The 17,351-nt window shown below is 41.5% G+C and overlaps 1 protein-coding gene across 14 annotated transcripts in view; it reads right to left on the bottom strand.

The window, feature by feature from the left end:
• Positions 1 to 2,734: 2,734 nt before the first annotated feature.
• Positions 2,735 to 17,351, bottom strand: part of LOC135495395 (WD repeat-containing protein 7-like) — a 28,755-nt gene continuing 14,138 nt past the window's right edge. For 5 of the 14 annotated variants that reach the window (XM_064783960.1, XM_064783959.1, XM_064783964.1 and 2 more), the window contains 18 exons: positions 17,026 to 17,246; positions 16,655 to 16,850; positions 16,041 to 16,364; positions 15,743 to 15,880; positions 14,703 to 15,357; positions 14,211 to 14,243; positions 12,493 to 12,727; positions 12,030 to 12,231; positions 11,403 to 11,417; positions 8,631 to 8,846; positions 8,212 to 8,398; positions 7,672 to 7,704; positions 5,959 to 6,229; positions 5,628 to 5,710; positions 5,291 to 5,390; positions 4,728 to 4,832; positions 4,510 to 4,524; positions 2,735 to 3,958 (listed from right to left, as the gene is read on the bottom strand). In XM_064783960.1, the coding sequence (XP_064640030.1) occupies positions 3,773 to 3,958; positions 4,510 to 4,524; positions 4,728 to 4,832; positions 5,291 to 5,390; positions 5,628 to 5,710; positions 5,959 to 6,229; positions 7,672 to 7,704; positions 8,212 to 8,398; positions 8,631 to 8,846; positions 11,403 to 11,417; positions 12,030 to 12,231; positions 12,493 to 12,727; positions 14,211 to 14,243; positions 14,703 to 15,357; positions 15,743 to 15,880; positions 16,041 to 16,364; positions 16,655 to 16,850; positions 17,026 to 17,246 (3,215 nt within the window). In that variant the 3' untranslated portion in view covers positions 2,735 to 3,772. The remainder of the gene's footprint in view (positions 3,959 to 4,509; positions 4,525 to 4,727; positions 4,833 to 5,290; positions 5,391 to 5,627; positions 5,711 to 5,958; positions 6,230 to 7,671; positions 7,705 to 8,211; positions 8,399 to 8,630; positions 8,847 to 11,402; positions 11,418 to 12,029; positions 12,232 to 12,492; positions 12,728 to 14,210; positions 14,244 to 14,702; positions 15,358 to 15,742; positions 15,881 to 16,040; positions 16,365 to 16,654; positions 16,851 to 17,025; positions 17,247 to 17,351) is intronic. The other 9 variants (XM_064783970.1, XM_064783974.1, XM_064783971.1 and 6 more) reach the window with 7 other exon arrangements.

Below are 17,351 nucleotides of genomic sequence, written 5' to 3'. Positions count from 1 at the left end.
CAGAATTAACTATGGTGAATTTGATATTCACAACGATTTCGCCCTATCCCAACAGTCACATCCAAACACTTCACAGTGTCCCTAGTCTTATTGTGATTTGGTTGTTGCATCTGACACTAAATCAACAGTATCATTTCTTGAGTCATGTTGGCACCTCGCCTTATCCCAACAATTCATAATCTCGTACCTCGAGTGAGATTCCGTGAATATGATTGGCTGATACTGGTCACGTGACCGTGTGGTATTTGCAATGTTGCCCGCTCCAGCCGGTCGGCATTTTGCCCTTAATCACGGCGTGACGACATTGGGCATGTTACACTCCGTGGTGACGGGCAATATTTATATAATGCCATGAGTATCTTTGTGTTGGCTCCTCCGGATCATGGGAAACCACTCGAGTGAGAAAAGTCTCATCCCAGGTTGTGAATCCTTCCAGAAGACGCCGGTCCCCAATTCATCAGGTGAAAATCTCTCCCACGGAATGCCAGGACGCCCGTTCTCCAGACAACAGCACCGTCATGCGACAGCCAGGTCCCTTGAGTATGGACGCGACATATCACACCATGACCTATGATCGGATGCACATTCTTGAGAAACACAAAACAGGGTTGCGAAGCACTACTTGGGCCGGGAGCTTCATAGCTCCCGGATCATGGGAAAACACTTGAGTGCGAACAGTCACATCCCAGGTTGTGAATCCTACCAGAAGACGCTGGTCCCTAATTCATGAGGTGACAATCTCTCTAACGGAATGCAAGGACGCCCGTCTACCCATCCTTAAGTACGGACGAGACATACCACATATCATCAGAGTACATTCTAGAGAGGCACAAAACCGGGTTGCGAAGCATTAATTGGGAGCTACATGGCTCAACTGGATCTTGGGACGACACTCGAGTGAGGACAGTCCCATCCCAAGCTGTGAATACTACCTGAAAACGCTGGTAATGTGAGGTTACAATCTCTCCCAGCGGATCCAAGGACGCCCGTCCTCCAGACAACAACACCGCCTTGTAACAGCCCGGTCCCTTGAGTATGGTCGCGATATATCACACCATGACTTGCAATCAGATGCACATTCTTGAGAAACACAAAACAGGATTGCGAAGCACTACTTGGGCCGGGAGCTACATGGCTCCCCTGGATCATGGGACGACACTCGGGTGAGAACAGTCTCATCCCAAGTTGTAAATACTTCCTGAAGACGCTGGTCGTGTGAGGTGAAAATCACACCCAAGAAATGCAAGGACACCCGTCTTCCAGACAACCCCTGTTCCTTTGGTATGGATGAGAGATGCCACAAAGGATCAGATGCAAAATTCCTGAGTGAAAGACATTGTTTCAAAACACCAGTTGGTAGCTACCTTGGTGCTATGAGACAGATGCTTATGGGATGGTCAGCTATGGAAGTAGCCTTTCTCGCAGAATAGATACTGGCCCTGTCCTAACAGCATCGGAACCCGACGTTGCATCTGACACTGAAATCAACAGTATCATTTCTTGAGTTATGTTGGCACCTGGCCTTATCCCAACAATTCACAATGTCTTCGGTCTCTTTGTGTCAGCTCCTCCGGATCATGAGAATACAATCGAGTGAGAACAGTCTCATCCCAAGTTGTGAATCCTTCCAGAAGACGATGGTCCCCAATTCACATGGTGACAGTCTCTCACACGGAATGCAAGGACGCCCGTCCTCCAGACAACAGCACCGCCTTGCGACAGTCCGGTCCCTTTAGTATGGACGAGACATACCACATATCATCAGAGCACATTCTAGAGAGACACAAAACAGGGTTGCGAGGCACTACTTGGGAGCTACATGGCTCCCCTGGATCATGGAACGACACTCGAGTGAGGACAGTCTCATCCAAGTTGTGAATACTTCCTGAAGACGCTGGTCCCCAATTCATGTGATGACAATGATCTCTCCCACGGAATACAAGGATGCCCGTCCTCCAGACAACAGCACCGCCATGAGACAGCCCTGTCCCTTTAGTCTTAACGGGACATATCATATATCATCAGAGCACATTCTAGAGAGACACAAAACAGGGTTGCGAGGCACTACTTGGGAGCTTCATGGCTCCCCTGGATCATGGAACGACGCTCGAGTGAGGACAGTCTCATCCCAAGTTGTGAATACTTCCTGAAAACGCTGGCAATCTGAGGTTACAATCTCTCCCAGGGAATCCAATGACGCCCGTTCTCCAGACAACAGCACTGCCATGAGACAGCCCTGTTCATTTAGTATGGATGAGACATACCACATATCATCAGAGCACATTCTAGAGAGACACAAAACAGGGCTGCGACGCACTACTTGGGAGCTACATGGGTGTACTATGAGACAGATGCTTATAGGATGGTCAGATATAGAAGAAACTACATGTACATGTATTACCAGGGACTAGATTCTGGCCCTTTCCTTACTGCATTGTCACCTCACAGATTAGGGGCAAGCGTCAGGAAGGATTCACAACTTGGGATGAGACTGTCCTCACTTCACTATAGTCACTTCCTATGATTGATCCAGGGGAGCCAACCTAACCTGCAAAACCACTGCAAGCTGATTATCGAAAATATATGAGCGAATCTTATCATAGTATTATCGTTGTCTCATTCGGTTCCAGTATATAGCATTCCTACCCAAGCATACATTTCTTAAATTTCTAAGTGCTTATCGTACAATAAAGCATTCCTGAATAGATGACCAAAGAAAAATAAACAATAAATATATTCTTCATTTCCTTCCTTCATACATGTATTTCAATAAACATGACAACAAACCTGGTACTGTAACAGATAATCACACAGACCAAGACATCTATTTCTATACAGAAACTAAAGCACTTTACAAGTGCTATGGTCCGGCATAACCTGGTCTGGCATTGTTGTACCAGCTGTATAGGGTGTCTATCAAAAACTTGGAGGACAAGGATGCCCTGCACATTTAATTGTGAGTGCCCCCGCCCCCCCTGGACATTTATATATAGCAATTCACAAAGGCATCATATTCTAAGATGCTTTTAAGTTGTACTGAGAACAGCTTCCATTGGCACTCCTGATTAATTAGATATCCACATAATGCACAACATAGATATTCAGATAATCACATAGATAAATTAAATACATCTTTCCTATTTACAATAGTTGAATCTACACATCAACAATCTGTGCACCCGGAAAAACATGCAACCAGTCCTGGCTAAAGTATGCACCTGGAGCCAAAGACATACAGCATGTGCACACAATAACCAGAAGATATAAAACTAGTAGCGGATGCCTCTCCACTGAGAACACACTCTCTACTAAGGACACTGCATTTGGTCATTTCTGTAACCTCTGTAATCAGGATACTTCTCAATTCAGGACAGCACTTCAGTCCTGTGGGTTTCCAACCCCAACACCCAGCACCATGTACATGTACCTGGGCATACAGGTCGTCTTAGACCGATGCCCAGTATATGGAAGAAGAAGTGTCCTTATATAGTGAGGTCCTACTGTACATGTTTGAGGAAATCTAACCGGCTTATTCTACTCACTGTCAGCATGTTCCCCTTCCTAATACTGGCCTTAATGTATTCACCCAAGATTACATAATCTCCAGTCACAAGGCATTCCTGAGCTACAAGATTTATCAACAATATAAACAGATCCCACTCGAGAGACAAATTCTTATTCTGGAGCCTCTCTGACTGTACCGTCATGGGACACCAATGTATCTACATCTAGTTTACAGTAAATTGCAGCAACCCATCAAGGCCTACTTTCCCTAGACCCTGAATTTGTTCTCTGTTCCATCGGCAGTCCATAATACAACGGTCCTTCCATCCAACCAAGCAAGTTTGACTAGTTTCAAGAGGTTTGTAGCTGACGTGATGTTGCACGGTGGCGTACCGAATGTCCTCACACACTTTGTGTGTTGCTGGCCAAGGCTCAAGATACCAGTTGAAGCCGTCTGGAAAAAAAGGATTTCAATTCCTGTAGCACTGTCTTAAACAGCCAAATAATCAGAAAAAAATCCCCATTGGAGAAACTTTGTACCACAAATATAATGGATAATTTAATTTTTACATCCCTCAAAACATCTCATTTTTATAAATCCAAAGAAGACCAACAAGTTAATCAGTTCATCATTGTTCTCATTCTTTTCAAGAATTATTAGTTGAAAAGATGGACTTGTAGTGCAAACATTTGAGTTCATATTATTTTTAGGAAAATCTTAGCAAATTATTCTTTTTTCAGGAATGCAAAAGGATGTGTTCACCTGAAAAAATGCTGCAGCATATTGCTTCACCACACCACATGACCATTATCAACAAAAGCACAATTAGAACATCCTTCGAAATATTTTCAGAATTTTTTGGGAATTGCATGGATTTGTTTATCTACATGAAGTATTAATAGTACATACAAAGCAGATACAAGCTTGGTAGTTCTGGAATGATATTGGCCAGAATAAAGAGCCTGAGGAAGGGTATCCTTGACAATTGTGGCAAGCTAACTTACCAACCCATGGGGCATCTGGTGACACATGAAAAAAATTGTTTAGGTCATAACAGGGCTATTTTCAAGACAATAGAAAAGTTGAGATCAGGTCAATGCAACATTTATTAGGATTAAACCACACCGTTTAAGAGATTTCAATAACAGAAAACCCTTTCAATCACCAGCAAATGAATACAACACTGAGTTTTTTAGAATATTTTTATCAATTTTGGCCTTACCTGCCAGAACATCAACTTATTGTCTACATGAGAATAAGACGCCAAGAACTTCCCATCAGGAGAGAATGTGACTGCAGTAACAGCGCCAGTGTGACCAGGTATGATCTGTGTGGAGAAGGAGCAGAGACAGATAATGCAAAATTATCGACAAACAGAGTTTCATGGGCTGCACATTACACCCTATCACGTAACATGGTTGCACCAATTCATTAGCTTAGTATGGGCAGTGAGTTCAGTATAGACTATCAAGAGAGCAAGATGTAAATAAAGTGCACTGTGTACGACATTCAGTTCATCCAAGTTTGAGATGTTTGTTAAATAGACCAGTACATAAATTTTTCTACATTGGAAATTTAAATCCGAGGACTGACTGCATGCCGTGATTTGCAGAAATCGCATAAATGCTTGATGTAAAGTGTAAAGTGAAGAGAAACCAAGAGCAGCCATAAGTATTATTGTAGGCCTCTTTCTAGTATAGCATCTGCCATCCCACTAGTTTGAATCAAACTCCACAATGATAATCAACAACTTAAGCCGACTCTCGGCATTTCATGACCACTCACCTGACACTTTGATTGTTTCAGTTCATAAAATGCTAGCCCTCCACTCTTAGCACCAACACAAATCCTCCTGTTGTTTCCACAATAACTCACCATTGAAAACCTACAACAAAAACAACATGAAAATCAAACTTTGCACGGCACACCTCAGTATATCCTTGCATAAGAGTCACCATCCTGATTCATTCATTTGAAAGCTAGAATACTTCAAACCTTGTCAACACAATGTCAACCAGAGATTGTGGGTACTGGATATGAACAGCAATACATTGCATATGCCAATCGGGAGGGGGGGGGGGGGGCACAATTTTCTCAAAGGGTCAAGACTGAACAAACTTACCTTGATAAAGAGGGGAATGATTCTGTCAGGCCTTTTGACTTGAGAGTTGGTGGATCTAAACAGTGGACAATCACGTCCATAGCCTGGAATAAAAGTAACCCAGGGAATGAGTCTGCAATTTCTGTCGTGATTTGATAAATATGTCTGCATAATACATTCGTTCATACAGACTGATTTTATATTTCAATGTTGTACAAAATCAACAGCATGTATTTCGTTAGAATATCCAGAACTGCTTCATGTATACAATGACTAAACCCAGTGGATGATTTACAGCTGGTAGCTAGAGATTAATAGCGTAGCGAATGTCAATATTTTTTGTAAGACGTACCTCGACTAAAAGATCCACCACATCATTCGGCATCTTCTCCACCAGCAGCTCAATTATGCGAAGAATCTCAGGTTTGGCACGTACCAACACCGACGTGTTCAACTGTGTATTCTGCGACTGGGCATTCTGCGCCATGGCATTATACCTGGCGACCTCTTTTGCCATGGTAATGACGAAGGCTGGCGGCCGGGCAGTGGCGATCAGTGAAAGGGCATGTCGCGCAGTGCGACAGGCATCGGCAGCTGGGCTCAATGGGAGGCCAAACGTCATGCTGAATATTAATTTTACTGATTGTGAAATTTCTTAGTGAGGGCTACAAATATCTACTATGGTAACAGAGAATTTAAAACACTTCATTGAAGCAAATCATTCATATCAAATTAAACACCATCTTATTAACCCTGCATGATTTTATATCACTGACTCCTACTTCATTACTGAAAATAGTCTGGCGTGCATCTCAAAAATCCGAATGCAGCAGTTGACCTTTAAGTTCTTTTCAATAAACCAACACATGTACATAATGTTGGGGGTTATGTTACTTAGCCAAGTTATCAACACATGAAAAATCCATTCCCAGCGAACCTTACCACCATGACCCCACAAAAAGACAAAACCGAAATACATAAAAGTCAGCAGCCAATAGCGATCTTAATCCAATTTTGCCCAAGCTGGTCCCCTTTACCACTTTTATTACATCTGCACACGAAACTTTATTTTTTTCAGCATCACAGATCATTATATATAATGTGCTCATGCTGTCATCAGTGATTTTGGGAACAGCATATTAGAGATGATATGACTCCCCACTTCAGGCATATTCGAAAAAATACGTGCAGGTTTACAGGAGTTTTTATATATTTTTCTAAAGGTAAGTGAAATAAAGAAAAGCAAATGTGTGAATGGGTTAACTGAAGAGATGCCATTAGACGGAAGGAAGAGGGTTTAATTATGTGGGGCAAACACCATGTTTATGGTTTGAAAGTGCGGTATTAAACCTTGATACTGCAGACTTCAAATTTTCACCTAAAAAAGTGCTAGAAAGTTTGTCAGTTTCCAGTATCACTTGCATCATCCAATCATGCACCCTCAGCAATGCAAACAGCCTAATCAATCGGAAATGGAACCATGATGTTCATTCTCTTATGCACATCTTTCACAAACAAGGTTGTTATGCCATGACATTATATATGCAACCCACCGGTTAACATGCTCAATAATGTATGTGGAGGTATAGAAGAGGAGTTTCAACCAGGCGTAATTAGCCATAGAGTCGTTAGCCAAAGATACTGGACAAGGCAAATTTTGAGAAATGTTTAATTTCCCCAAAAATCTAATGAACTGTGCAGTAATTCCACTTATATCATCAGAAAGTGTTAATTAAAATCTTGTCAATGAAAGCACGGTTTCGTCAATTGATGACTGAATGCACTATGGTTGCAACAATGGCTCCTGCAATCATTGCGACCAGTGTTCGACTTATTTCATGTGACATCAAAAGCCACAACTGTTGCTTTTTTACACATTTTGTATATAAGCATTTTCTAATGGTACCATTCTGTGCCCTTGGTTAATTTCAGTTCAATGATACAAACTTTCCCAAAGCAGTCCAAGTCCTCAATTAGTGCAGTATCTGTGGCAATCAACTCGATGTCATTTACGCAATGCCCGCGATTATGATGGGAGGGGGCAGAATTAGGTGGGAGGACTTACAGCTTTCGAATCCCTTTACTCGTTTTCAAGAATCTACAATAATTTCAAAGTGGCTTTTCAAGCAGCCTGGCAGTTCATTTGAATTTGCACCAGAAATGTTATCGTATCTATTCATAAAATGGCACATAGCAAAATAAAGTTCGACAGATTTTAATGGTATTGTTCCAGTTGCCTCACTCACGGTTGCAAACGGAACAGCCAAGCATCACAATAATAGCAGTTCATTACTCTGATCAAAAACATCGTCAAGCAATTAAGGATACGTTGATGACTATGGACATTTCACACCATTCAGATACACTTCAAGGCATATCTACAGATCAACTCGCATTTTTAACGACCCCTTCTTAGTTTTCTTGGTTTTCACACCTACGACTGTCCTTTTTAACAGTGGATATGAGGATTCAGGGCTTTCGGTGAAAGCAAAATATACAGCATTCTGCAAAATAAACTAAGTCACGTGCTCCATCAGGGATGAAGCGATAAACAATAAAAAAAAAAAATCGTCATTTTCAAACATTTAAGACAATTGCCTGTTACCTTGGCACGAGCCTGTCACCATCTACACAGAGCTCAAGGAGACCAAGCAACACAGCCGATACGTCCATATATGGCTCCCAGACAGTGAATCCTCGACCAATCAGATCTATGGCGGCTCGTCTGATTGGTGTGTGTGCGGGTAGTTTGGGACTCGGCGGGTGAAGTAACAGGAATGTCAGCGCTTTGCCTGAAATGAGGGATGCAGAACTTTGATCACGGAGACCAAACTTATCCTTGCCAGTTTCATCAGTGACCATGACCAAGGATGACATCATGTATTGGAGGCACACGTGACTCTTTCTGTGAGGTGACTGAACAGTTTAATTGTTTAATTCATGATATCCATCAACAATGAATTTGATGCTGTCATTGATCACTATGAAGACAAAGGAGAGGGGAGAAAACAACAACAAACTTACTCGTGTGCATGGCAAGGGAGTATTTCTTGATTCCAAACCCCTCCACAACTTTCTTCTTGTCCGCCTCCCCCATGGCGGCGACAGAAGACTTTCGTCTGCTCGGCTCAATCTCCTGACCGAACTCTGCCCCGATGACGCCCAACATCACAATGGCTGTTGCCTGGCGTCGTCTGCTCTCGAACGTGGTGTTGGATTTGTGAGAGGGTATGTTGTCACCTGTAGGATGAAAACTTCATTAAGAGTCACATACAAGCATGAGGCTCAAAAAGTTTGAGATTTAGAAATCATTCAAGTTCCTCCCTGTATGCTTCATGTTTAGAGAAATGGATTATGCCTCGCACTCTTTACCGATCATTTGTTTATCTAAAAATATTGCTGCAGACAGCAAATTTGATGACATCAATCCAGTATATTGATTGTATACAGGTCCATGAACTGCGCATAGGTACATTTGAACCCCATTTTGTTTTGCTATACTCCTGTAGAGCAAAACGAACAGCAGTTTGAACTGCTCTGATTGGCAACACTTTCAAAATTTTAATCGCCAATCACACAAGTGCTTGTTTGACAATAATCAAATCCTGGTATCAACATGACACATGAAAAAACAAACTTGGGGTTGGAGCATGTATACTGGGGTAATTCGTATACTGGTAGTTAGGATAGCAATCTAACCAGACAGATTTCTCCTTGCCACATACACAGATGAGAGGAAGTCATAACCTTAAGTCATCAAAAACAGAATTTTTAGCAAGAAATATTACAATGTGATTTTTTAGGTCGAGAGAAAAATTATGTGTTATGGATGATATTGTAAAAGAGAGAAAATATAACCTATGCTACACTCTACTTGAATGGGAGATTTTAACAATGTCACTTTTGGCTTACCGTAGATTTTATATTTCCGGGTAATGGTTGTCATATCATTGTTTTCATATCAGTATTGCTTTGGTGTGAACTGCTTGTTTTCACTCTACCATTGTACCATTTTGCAAGTACCAATGTTCATGCAGATTCCAATACTTCTGCAGTTATCCTTTGGCCCTTTCTTTATCATACAGGGTCTTTCTCGGTAGTCTTATCATTATTGATATTAGCATTCTGTTTTATGAGTATTTACAAACGACACAATATTCATTGTTGGCAAGCTACGAACCGCTAAATTTTCACAGATGTTTCAGTTTTATGAATCTCAAATATAAAGCAGTGCAAAAATTTGGCAATATCATGCACACAAATTAGTGTACCAGCATGCTGTTCATCATTCACATGCTTTCAATTACAGGGACCCACTGTTGCCAAAGTTCTGTTTCCAGCAAACTTCCTCAGCATACTTTTTCCATGTGTTCTGGCCTCTGGATTATCACACTGGCCCTACAGACACAGTGGGACCGACCGGATATTTGAAGTGGACTCGTCAAGACCTTTGTTCAGGCTTTTTTGGATAGGTATATGTGGTATACAGATACTGACACACCCAACACTGGAATATCCCTACAAAAGAGCTTTGGACTCTGTCCGAAAGTGTACATAACTATCATTGCAGAATTGATTCACCCCAAACAAAGAAGCCATCGTGAACAAAGGTATCACAAGCTTACCCTGCTATACAGACAGGAAGACCTGCTAGTGCTATACAGACCGAAAGAAGAGTCAAATGGTCACTTCCTTTATTATTTCAAAGGGTGCACATTTGTGACCCGCTCTACCAAAACTAGGTGCTTGTCGCATCTGAACTTGACAGGTTGATACGGACTTGTTGTTCATTTCCCTATTGTTGACCTTTTGTGAAATGTGACCAAATCAGTTTGTAATAGATTTCACAAAAGGTCTACAAAAGGGAAATGAACAACAAGTCCGTATCAACCTGTCAAGTTCAGATGTGACAAGCGCCTAGTTTTGGTTGAGCGAGTCACATTTTATTGCCGTCGGTGTATAGCACAGTACGCATGCACAGAGTGGAAACATGCCAAAAGTAAACATTTCTTGATGCGGATTAGCTATGGCAAACAAAGGAATAACAAACAGGCTTTAAGTGCTAGAGTCAGATAAATTTACCGGTAAGGGAAGTCTGATTTAAGAACAGAAGGTGTGCTATCCTCTCACTTCCAGCAGCGATCGCAATGCCAAGAAACTGTGTTTTATATCAAGGAGCTGATTCCACATAACATAGGCTACATGCCATCAGTGCTATACAATTTAGCATCACCCTAAAATTGCTGAGTATTTGCACTAAATTGTGCTGCAAACCCCTTTATTTTTGAGAGCCAAATAATGTCGAGATTTTGACATGAACTTTAGGAGCATGAAGCATGTTTTCCCTTGATAGGAAAACATACAAAAATCACAGTAAGTGGAGAATTTTGTATCATTTCAAAATATGTCTTGATTCCAGGCATGAAAATTTGACAGGCACAAACGCTATGAGAAGAGTGTAGAATCAAGTAGGTAAAGCAAACTCAATTTGTGTGCAAAGTAACTCACACATGTTTGTAGCATGGATTCTACAATAAGCTATCACCAGATTGAAATTAAATTTGCAAGTACTCAAAATATGGCTATGCCATAACAAGAGAATCAAAAGATTGATGAGATTGTTTCAAAACTCTCATTAGAGAAAAGGTTGCAACTGTATTGAATTTGTAAGTTTTGTGGGCGTCAATCGAAAGATAAACATTCCCTCAAATACAATTAACAAGATTTTAACTGAGTTTGCTTGACAAAATTAATTTCTTATCTGGTAAGCAAACACATTGTATTTTAGTTACTTGCCATCACAATTAACATCTGAAGTAAGAACAAAGGGGTGGTAAACAGAAGGGAAATATGAAAAGTAAAAAAATAATTTATCCTGCCAAATGCTCATATGAAAAACATTCATATCATTGGTTCCTATGAAAGCAGTTTTTGTAAAAGGTTTTAGTCTAGCCCTCAACAGAAATCTGTCATCGTAAAGGCTAGCAGTACTCATCTGAAAGCTGTTCTTGTAAATACCGGTACTCATCTGAAAGCTGTTCTTGTAAAGTACCGGTACTCATCTGAAAGCTGTTCTTCTAAAGTACCGGTACTCATCTGAAAGCTGTTCTTCTAAAGCACTGGATTCATCTGAGTTCAAGTGAGAGCTCTAAAGACACTCATTGGTTGAAATCCTAGGAAATTTTCTATTGACAGCGACCAGTGTTCTTTGGTCCTATAAAAATTATCATCGTTTACAAATCTGTAAGGCAATATGATAACCAATGGGTCAACAACATCAAACTAAGATACTACCCGATGCTCGGAGGCATCATGCACCAGCACAAAAAAGTCTATTTGGAGAATAGTCTCATTATTTCCAATGATATTCATAATTTTTTCAATTCATAAGCAGATACAAAATTAGTATTCAACAAAACATACCCATAATCTGATCGTCGTCTTCATCATCTTCCTCTCCCATCTCCTGTCTAGGTGGAACCACATGCGTCTCGCTCAAGATGCTAAGGTGAGGATCGACATAGCTTGGCAAGTAGGGTGACCACTGGTCCACTATGGTCTTACGTCCGTCAGAACGAATCCGCCTCAGTTCAGCAAGAAGAAGAGCTTGGGCTGCTTCTCTGATCTGAAAGTTAGTTAATTTCATGTCAATAAGAATAATTTTTGCTGGAATGTGCTACTTATGACATACTGGTAACGTATTAATCCATTTTTTATGACAATTTTGAAACTTGGCAATCTTGATACTTAAAGCTGCAATTTCATAGCAGGCTCTAGCTGGGCCTGTGCAACTGAACCCAAGCCAATCTTGTCCTCCTACACAACTTCATCTCATCTCATGTCCCCCTACAGAACGGCATCTCATCTCACCAACTTGATCGCTTACCTCTAAACATCGGTGCTGCCATCTCCTGGCCAGCATCTCCAACAACGGTGGCTTGAACATGCCCTCTCCGATGATATCAGGTAACAGGACGCAGTGTAGAGCTGCCAGCAGGCTCCAGCCTTGCTTTATCTGGGCCTGGGCAACTGAACCCAGACCAACCTCCTCGTCCCCACTTTCAGCCTCAGAACTCGAGTAGTAGTCTGATACTAAGATTCCTCCACTGTTGATTTTTTGGCTGCAGTAGACAAGGAGAAGAAATAACAATCAAGTATCAAGGATAATAGGATTTGAAGAAGGGTACTAGTAGACCTTCAGAGTGAAGTTCAAGTGCAAATGGGTGAGTTGCGTGTGTATTGCTAATGGTATTTTGCAAAAAGAACTTTCATCTGTGAACAGCACATGCTGCTACCATCTTTTCAGATTCCAGGTATAGGAAACTTAATCTTCAAAACAGTGCACATCCTGGTCTCGATAGCATCAAAGCAGTTGCGATTCTAGGATGGACACAAACAGAAAACAACTATTGGCACAAACCATATCAGGAGACGTTCAAACAATGTGAGTAATTCAAAGCGAATCAATCGCTATTCCAGCTCCTCTGAACCTACCAGAACCAAACCAACTCACTATAAAGTATGCACTGGCATAGTTCAACAAGAAGGCAGCAACATAACATATATAGAGCTTAAAGGATCAGGGATTTTGTGCCATCAACACAACACGAAAAATGTAAGACCATATCAATATCATTATCAAGTTGCATTATAAAGGAGCTGCCAACTCTTGAGTAACTCTGAGTATAAAGTAGCTACCCTTTTTGAGCCAGAAACCAAGCCAGTATGCAACTGTCACTCCATTCAATGATAATCTGGATTATCACATTTTTCCCACTGTGTCAACTGCACAATACCATGATTGTAAAAAAATGAGAAAAAACTTTGAAAGTTGAAATAACAACCAAATTGCAGATCAGAGTGGAATAATTTGACAACAACTCTTGAAGGACAGTGAGAGAGACACGAAACTTCCCCTAATCAATTAGTTATACCAATATTCTATATGAAACATCATTTAGGACGATACAATAGTGAGACTTTACCTACAGTTATCAGAAGCATAGAAGGTGCAGAACAACCCATTGGTATGTAGGCCTTGTGACGATTGTCACAAAAGCATAATGCGCACAAGCAATTTAGTCACTATGAATGGCTCTGTCGCAGATCGTAGCAACTAAAATTGCTCGTTTTTGTGCAGCTACACTAGACTGATGTGAGGTGCAATAGCAACAAGCCATTAAAGCTGAAGTTGTTATCATTAAAGGTCATATTTTGTCTCTTTATCAACACAGTCATACAGTGTAAGGGGATGTAGATCCCTTGTCTCTATCTCTCTGCTCTCAGTTTCATCAAAGTATTAAGTCGATGTTTGTTATTGAGGTCACCCCAATAGTGCGCTACACTGCGATCTCAAAAAAGAAGATGAAACAGAACCATAAAAACTCTTTAAACCTCAGGTGGCATATCAATAAACCTAGAGATATTGGTTACTTTAAACCGCTAACTTTCTCTGAGCCTTTTTGAAACCAGAAGGTAGAATTAATCAATACAATTAAGAAAGCAACACATTCACCCAAACACCAATGCAGACCAAACTGTGACAACCACCCGTATTTCATTGCCACCCGAAGGTTAAAGCTTTTACACAGAACAAAATATTACCTGGTAAGGAACAACATCAAGTGGTCTGACAACCTGTTACACAACAGTAATATACACCCTTTTGAAACAAATGTATTGGTACAGTGAAAAAAAGCACGATGCACAGTGTGTCCCATAATATGAAAAGGGCCAATTCTTTCTGAGTTTCGGTTCCAAAACTAAAATAATCTATTGATCTGAAAAAGTCATTGACATACATGTAAGACCCAATCTTCTTCTCGAGTATTTTCTCTTAAGCAGCTGTTAAGTTGAGACATGGACCCTCCCCCCTTCTCAGGCACTTGCTTCTAACGCAACTTTTCCTGAGGTGTTATATGCCGGGTACTACACTTGGACAGACATCACTCAATTTCTAAACAGTGGGATACATGTTTCACACATTCATAACAACTGAAGGACCTGGTGAATTGATGTAGTTTCAATGAATACATATCATTAATTTCAAGGTCTTTGCAAACAAACTTTTCTGTGAATTCATGAGACAATACCAACCTTCGCTGGCCTTCACTTCGAAAGCGTCCATCGAGAAAGGAACACCGACTCATGCTCATCAAAGTATTAGCAATGGAGATCACGGACAGGAGATGTTGTGTCGTGACGGAACTAGAAATCTGCCAGTGACCTCTGGTAGCAGACTTCTGTATCGCCAGAATGTTTTTTGACACGTCTGATGCACTCTCATCCCCCTTGGCAGCCGGTTGGGGTTCCTCCGATTTTGCCATATCCTGGGCTGTTTCTAGCAACGACATCGTTGGCTGTAAAGGCGATGCCAATTTCTCCATTGGGTTCAGTTGTTGCTGCCCAAGCAACCTCTGCCAACCAGGCAACAACAGAGACATGTGATCTCCTCGCGATATCAATCCGAATGATATCGGGCAACAGGGTCGCAGGAGTCCAAGTTTGTTGGTGCAGAGTTTGTCAAGATCTGGATCCAAGGACCACGCATGTAGGCAAGACATATAGAGCTGGGCTATCTCCATGGTCAGTAAGTTATCAGATATCATCAGGTTTGGTGGTTTTTGTTTATGCTTGCGTTCCTTCTTCTTTGGTTGCTGAGTTGGGCTGCCGGAGAACTGTTTACCCTCCACCTTAGCTTGTACTTTCTGTTGTACGTCTTCTGCCTTTACTTTCACTTTGGCAATGAATTCTGTAAAAGTTGATGTCCTTTTAGTCATGTTAGTAGGCCAAATGCTATTGCTAAGCAGAAACTGCATGCCAAATTTCTGTGGCTTGTATAAAGCCATCCTCCCGCTCCTAAGGACATAAGTCAGATAACGTTCCATGACTGAATCCTGTCATCGTAATTAGTTCAACAGACAGCTACTCAAAGTATTGCGCATGATAACCTGCTAAGTTTTGAAACGAGGTTTTAACAAGTAAAATTAAGTCTATAAAATTGATGCCTGCTGATATTCTGTAAACTGCTAAATTTTTGTGCCACAAAGCCATCATCTATTTCAAGCTGATGTTGAAATCAGAGGCAAAAGATCAACAGACAGCTACAGAAAGCCTTGACAAAATTTTCTTCTCACCTGCTAATTTTCTCTGTGGGTCTGGAGAGGTTCCCCCAGAAGGTCGCCCCAAGTCCGGTTGTTTCTCTGCAGAAGGGAAGCCATGAGCTTCCAATGTACCAGGGGACATCTGGGCATACTCATCACTGAGCAGTTGAACTGCAAAATTTTAAGATAAGGATGGAATGCTACAACCTCTGCGTCTGAAGAAATTGATCCATAACTCGAGTTGTGCTGTGAATTGTTTTCTAAAGCATTTTGCTGAGTGTTTGTCAGGGAAACTTACAGGACCGGAACCGAGGAGAAAATGTTATCTTACCAATAAGTGCCTCAGTATCGAACAATATGACATGGGCATCTGGGTCATTGCTGTTGGTCCTCATGCCCTGTATCATCATAGGGTAAGCCAGTGGCTTCATGTGCGCTCTGTACGAGTAGGACGCTGGACCCTTTTCTGCCAACCCATGAAGTTTCTGCTGTGCCAAGTTTTTGAACGTGGCCAGGTTGCGGCGTTTGAAGGCTTGCGCTATACTGATAGTGGGGTTGTTCAGTTCTTCGCTACTTGTCACGCTATTGGTTGCTTTGTCGCAGGCGCTTAGGATCTCCTGTGCTGTTACGCCCTGGACAACTCGGTCGAGGTGACCTGAATATTAAGGACATATTTGACAACCGACAAAAAATGTTCATAGTCAAAAGAGTAAAAAGTCAAACCTGTGGCTTTTATAATCAATGCTTTCTTACATATAAGTTCACAAACAAAATGCTGTCATCACCCACAAACGAAATGCTCTGTGCGCTACTGCAAACAGTAAAGAGCAATGCCATTTCTTTCATTCGCCTCGGGTCCAACCCATGCCGAGAACCAAAATATCAAAACTCTACAGAGTGCACAATCACGTGCCCTTTCAGGCCAACTAATCAAGTGCTACTAACCAGTTTCCATTTGCCAGACGTAGACTGTTCCATCCGTGCAACCGATGATGAGGAAATCGTCCAGGGGGCGCCACTTTATAGTCTGAACGGGAAACAACTGACGGCCAGCGAGCATGATACACTTCCTCTCGCGAAGACTAATGAGAGCTACAGAATGGTCGCTCGCCACGGAACAAATGCTGGTCAAAACACGGTTCTGAAATGTATTACAGATAGGAAAGAATTATTTCTTTTAAAGTTGTCCAAAAAGATATAAGTAGCAGAGCTAGTGGAAACCCCGGTATTTTAACATATAAAACTGCTTAATTTCAGATCATCAGCCAATACTTTGCAGAGTTAAATTCATGATTCTTTTCCTCACCAATACTTACATTGCAGTTGTTTGGTGGCACAATGAGTCTTGTAATTTCTCCACCATGCACAGAGAATGTATGGAGCTTGGTCCCATTGAAGATGTCCCATAATATTATCGTAAAGTCTACACCGCCAGAGACAAGATGTTGAGGTTCGTAGCGCGTACTGTCGTTAAATGGGTAGAGAACATAGGTAACTTTGCCAGTGTGGCCAGAAAGCACTCGGTGGACTGGAATTTCTGTGGGATTAAGAGGTCAGTTGTTAACAACGAAAGCTTTTTGTTATGAATGACTTAGGGGTCATCGAATTGAGCATAAGGCAAGCCCATTTCATTCTCACACCC

The sequence above is a fragment of the Lineus longissimus genome, chromosome 11, assembly GCF_910592395.1.
Source record: "Lineus longissimus chromosome 11, tnLinLong1.2, whole genome shotgun sequence".
In the NCBI taxonomy this organism is placed as follows: Eukaryota; Metazoa; Nemertea; class Pilidiophora; order Heteronemertea; family Lineidae; genus Lineus; species Lineus longissimus.
The sequence above is the reverse complement of the archived record's forward strand: the minus strand, read 5'-3'. Positions and strand labels throughout refer to the sequence as shown.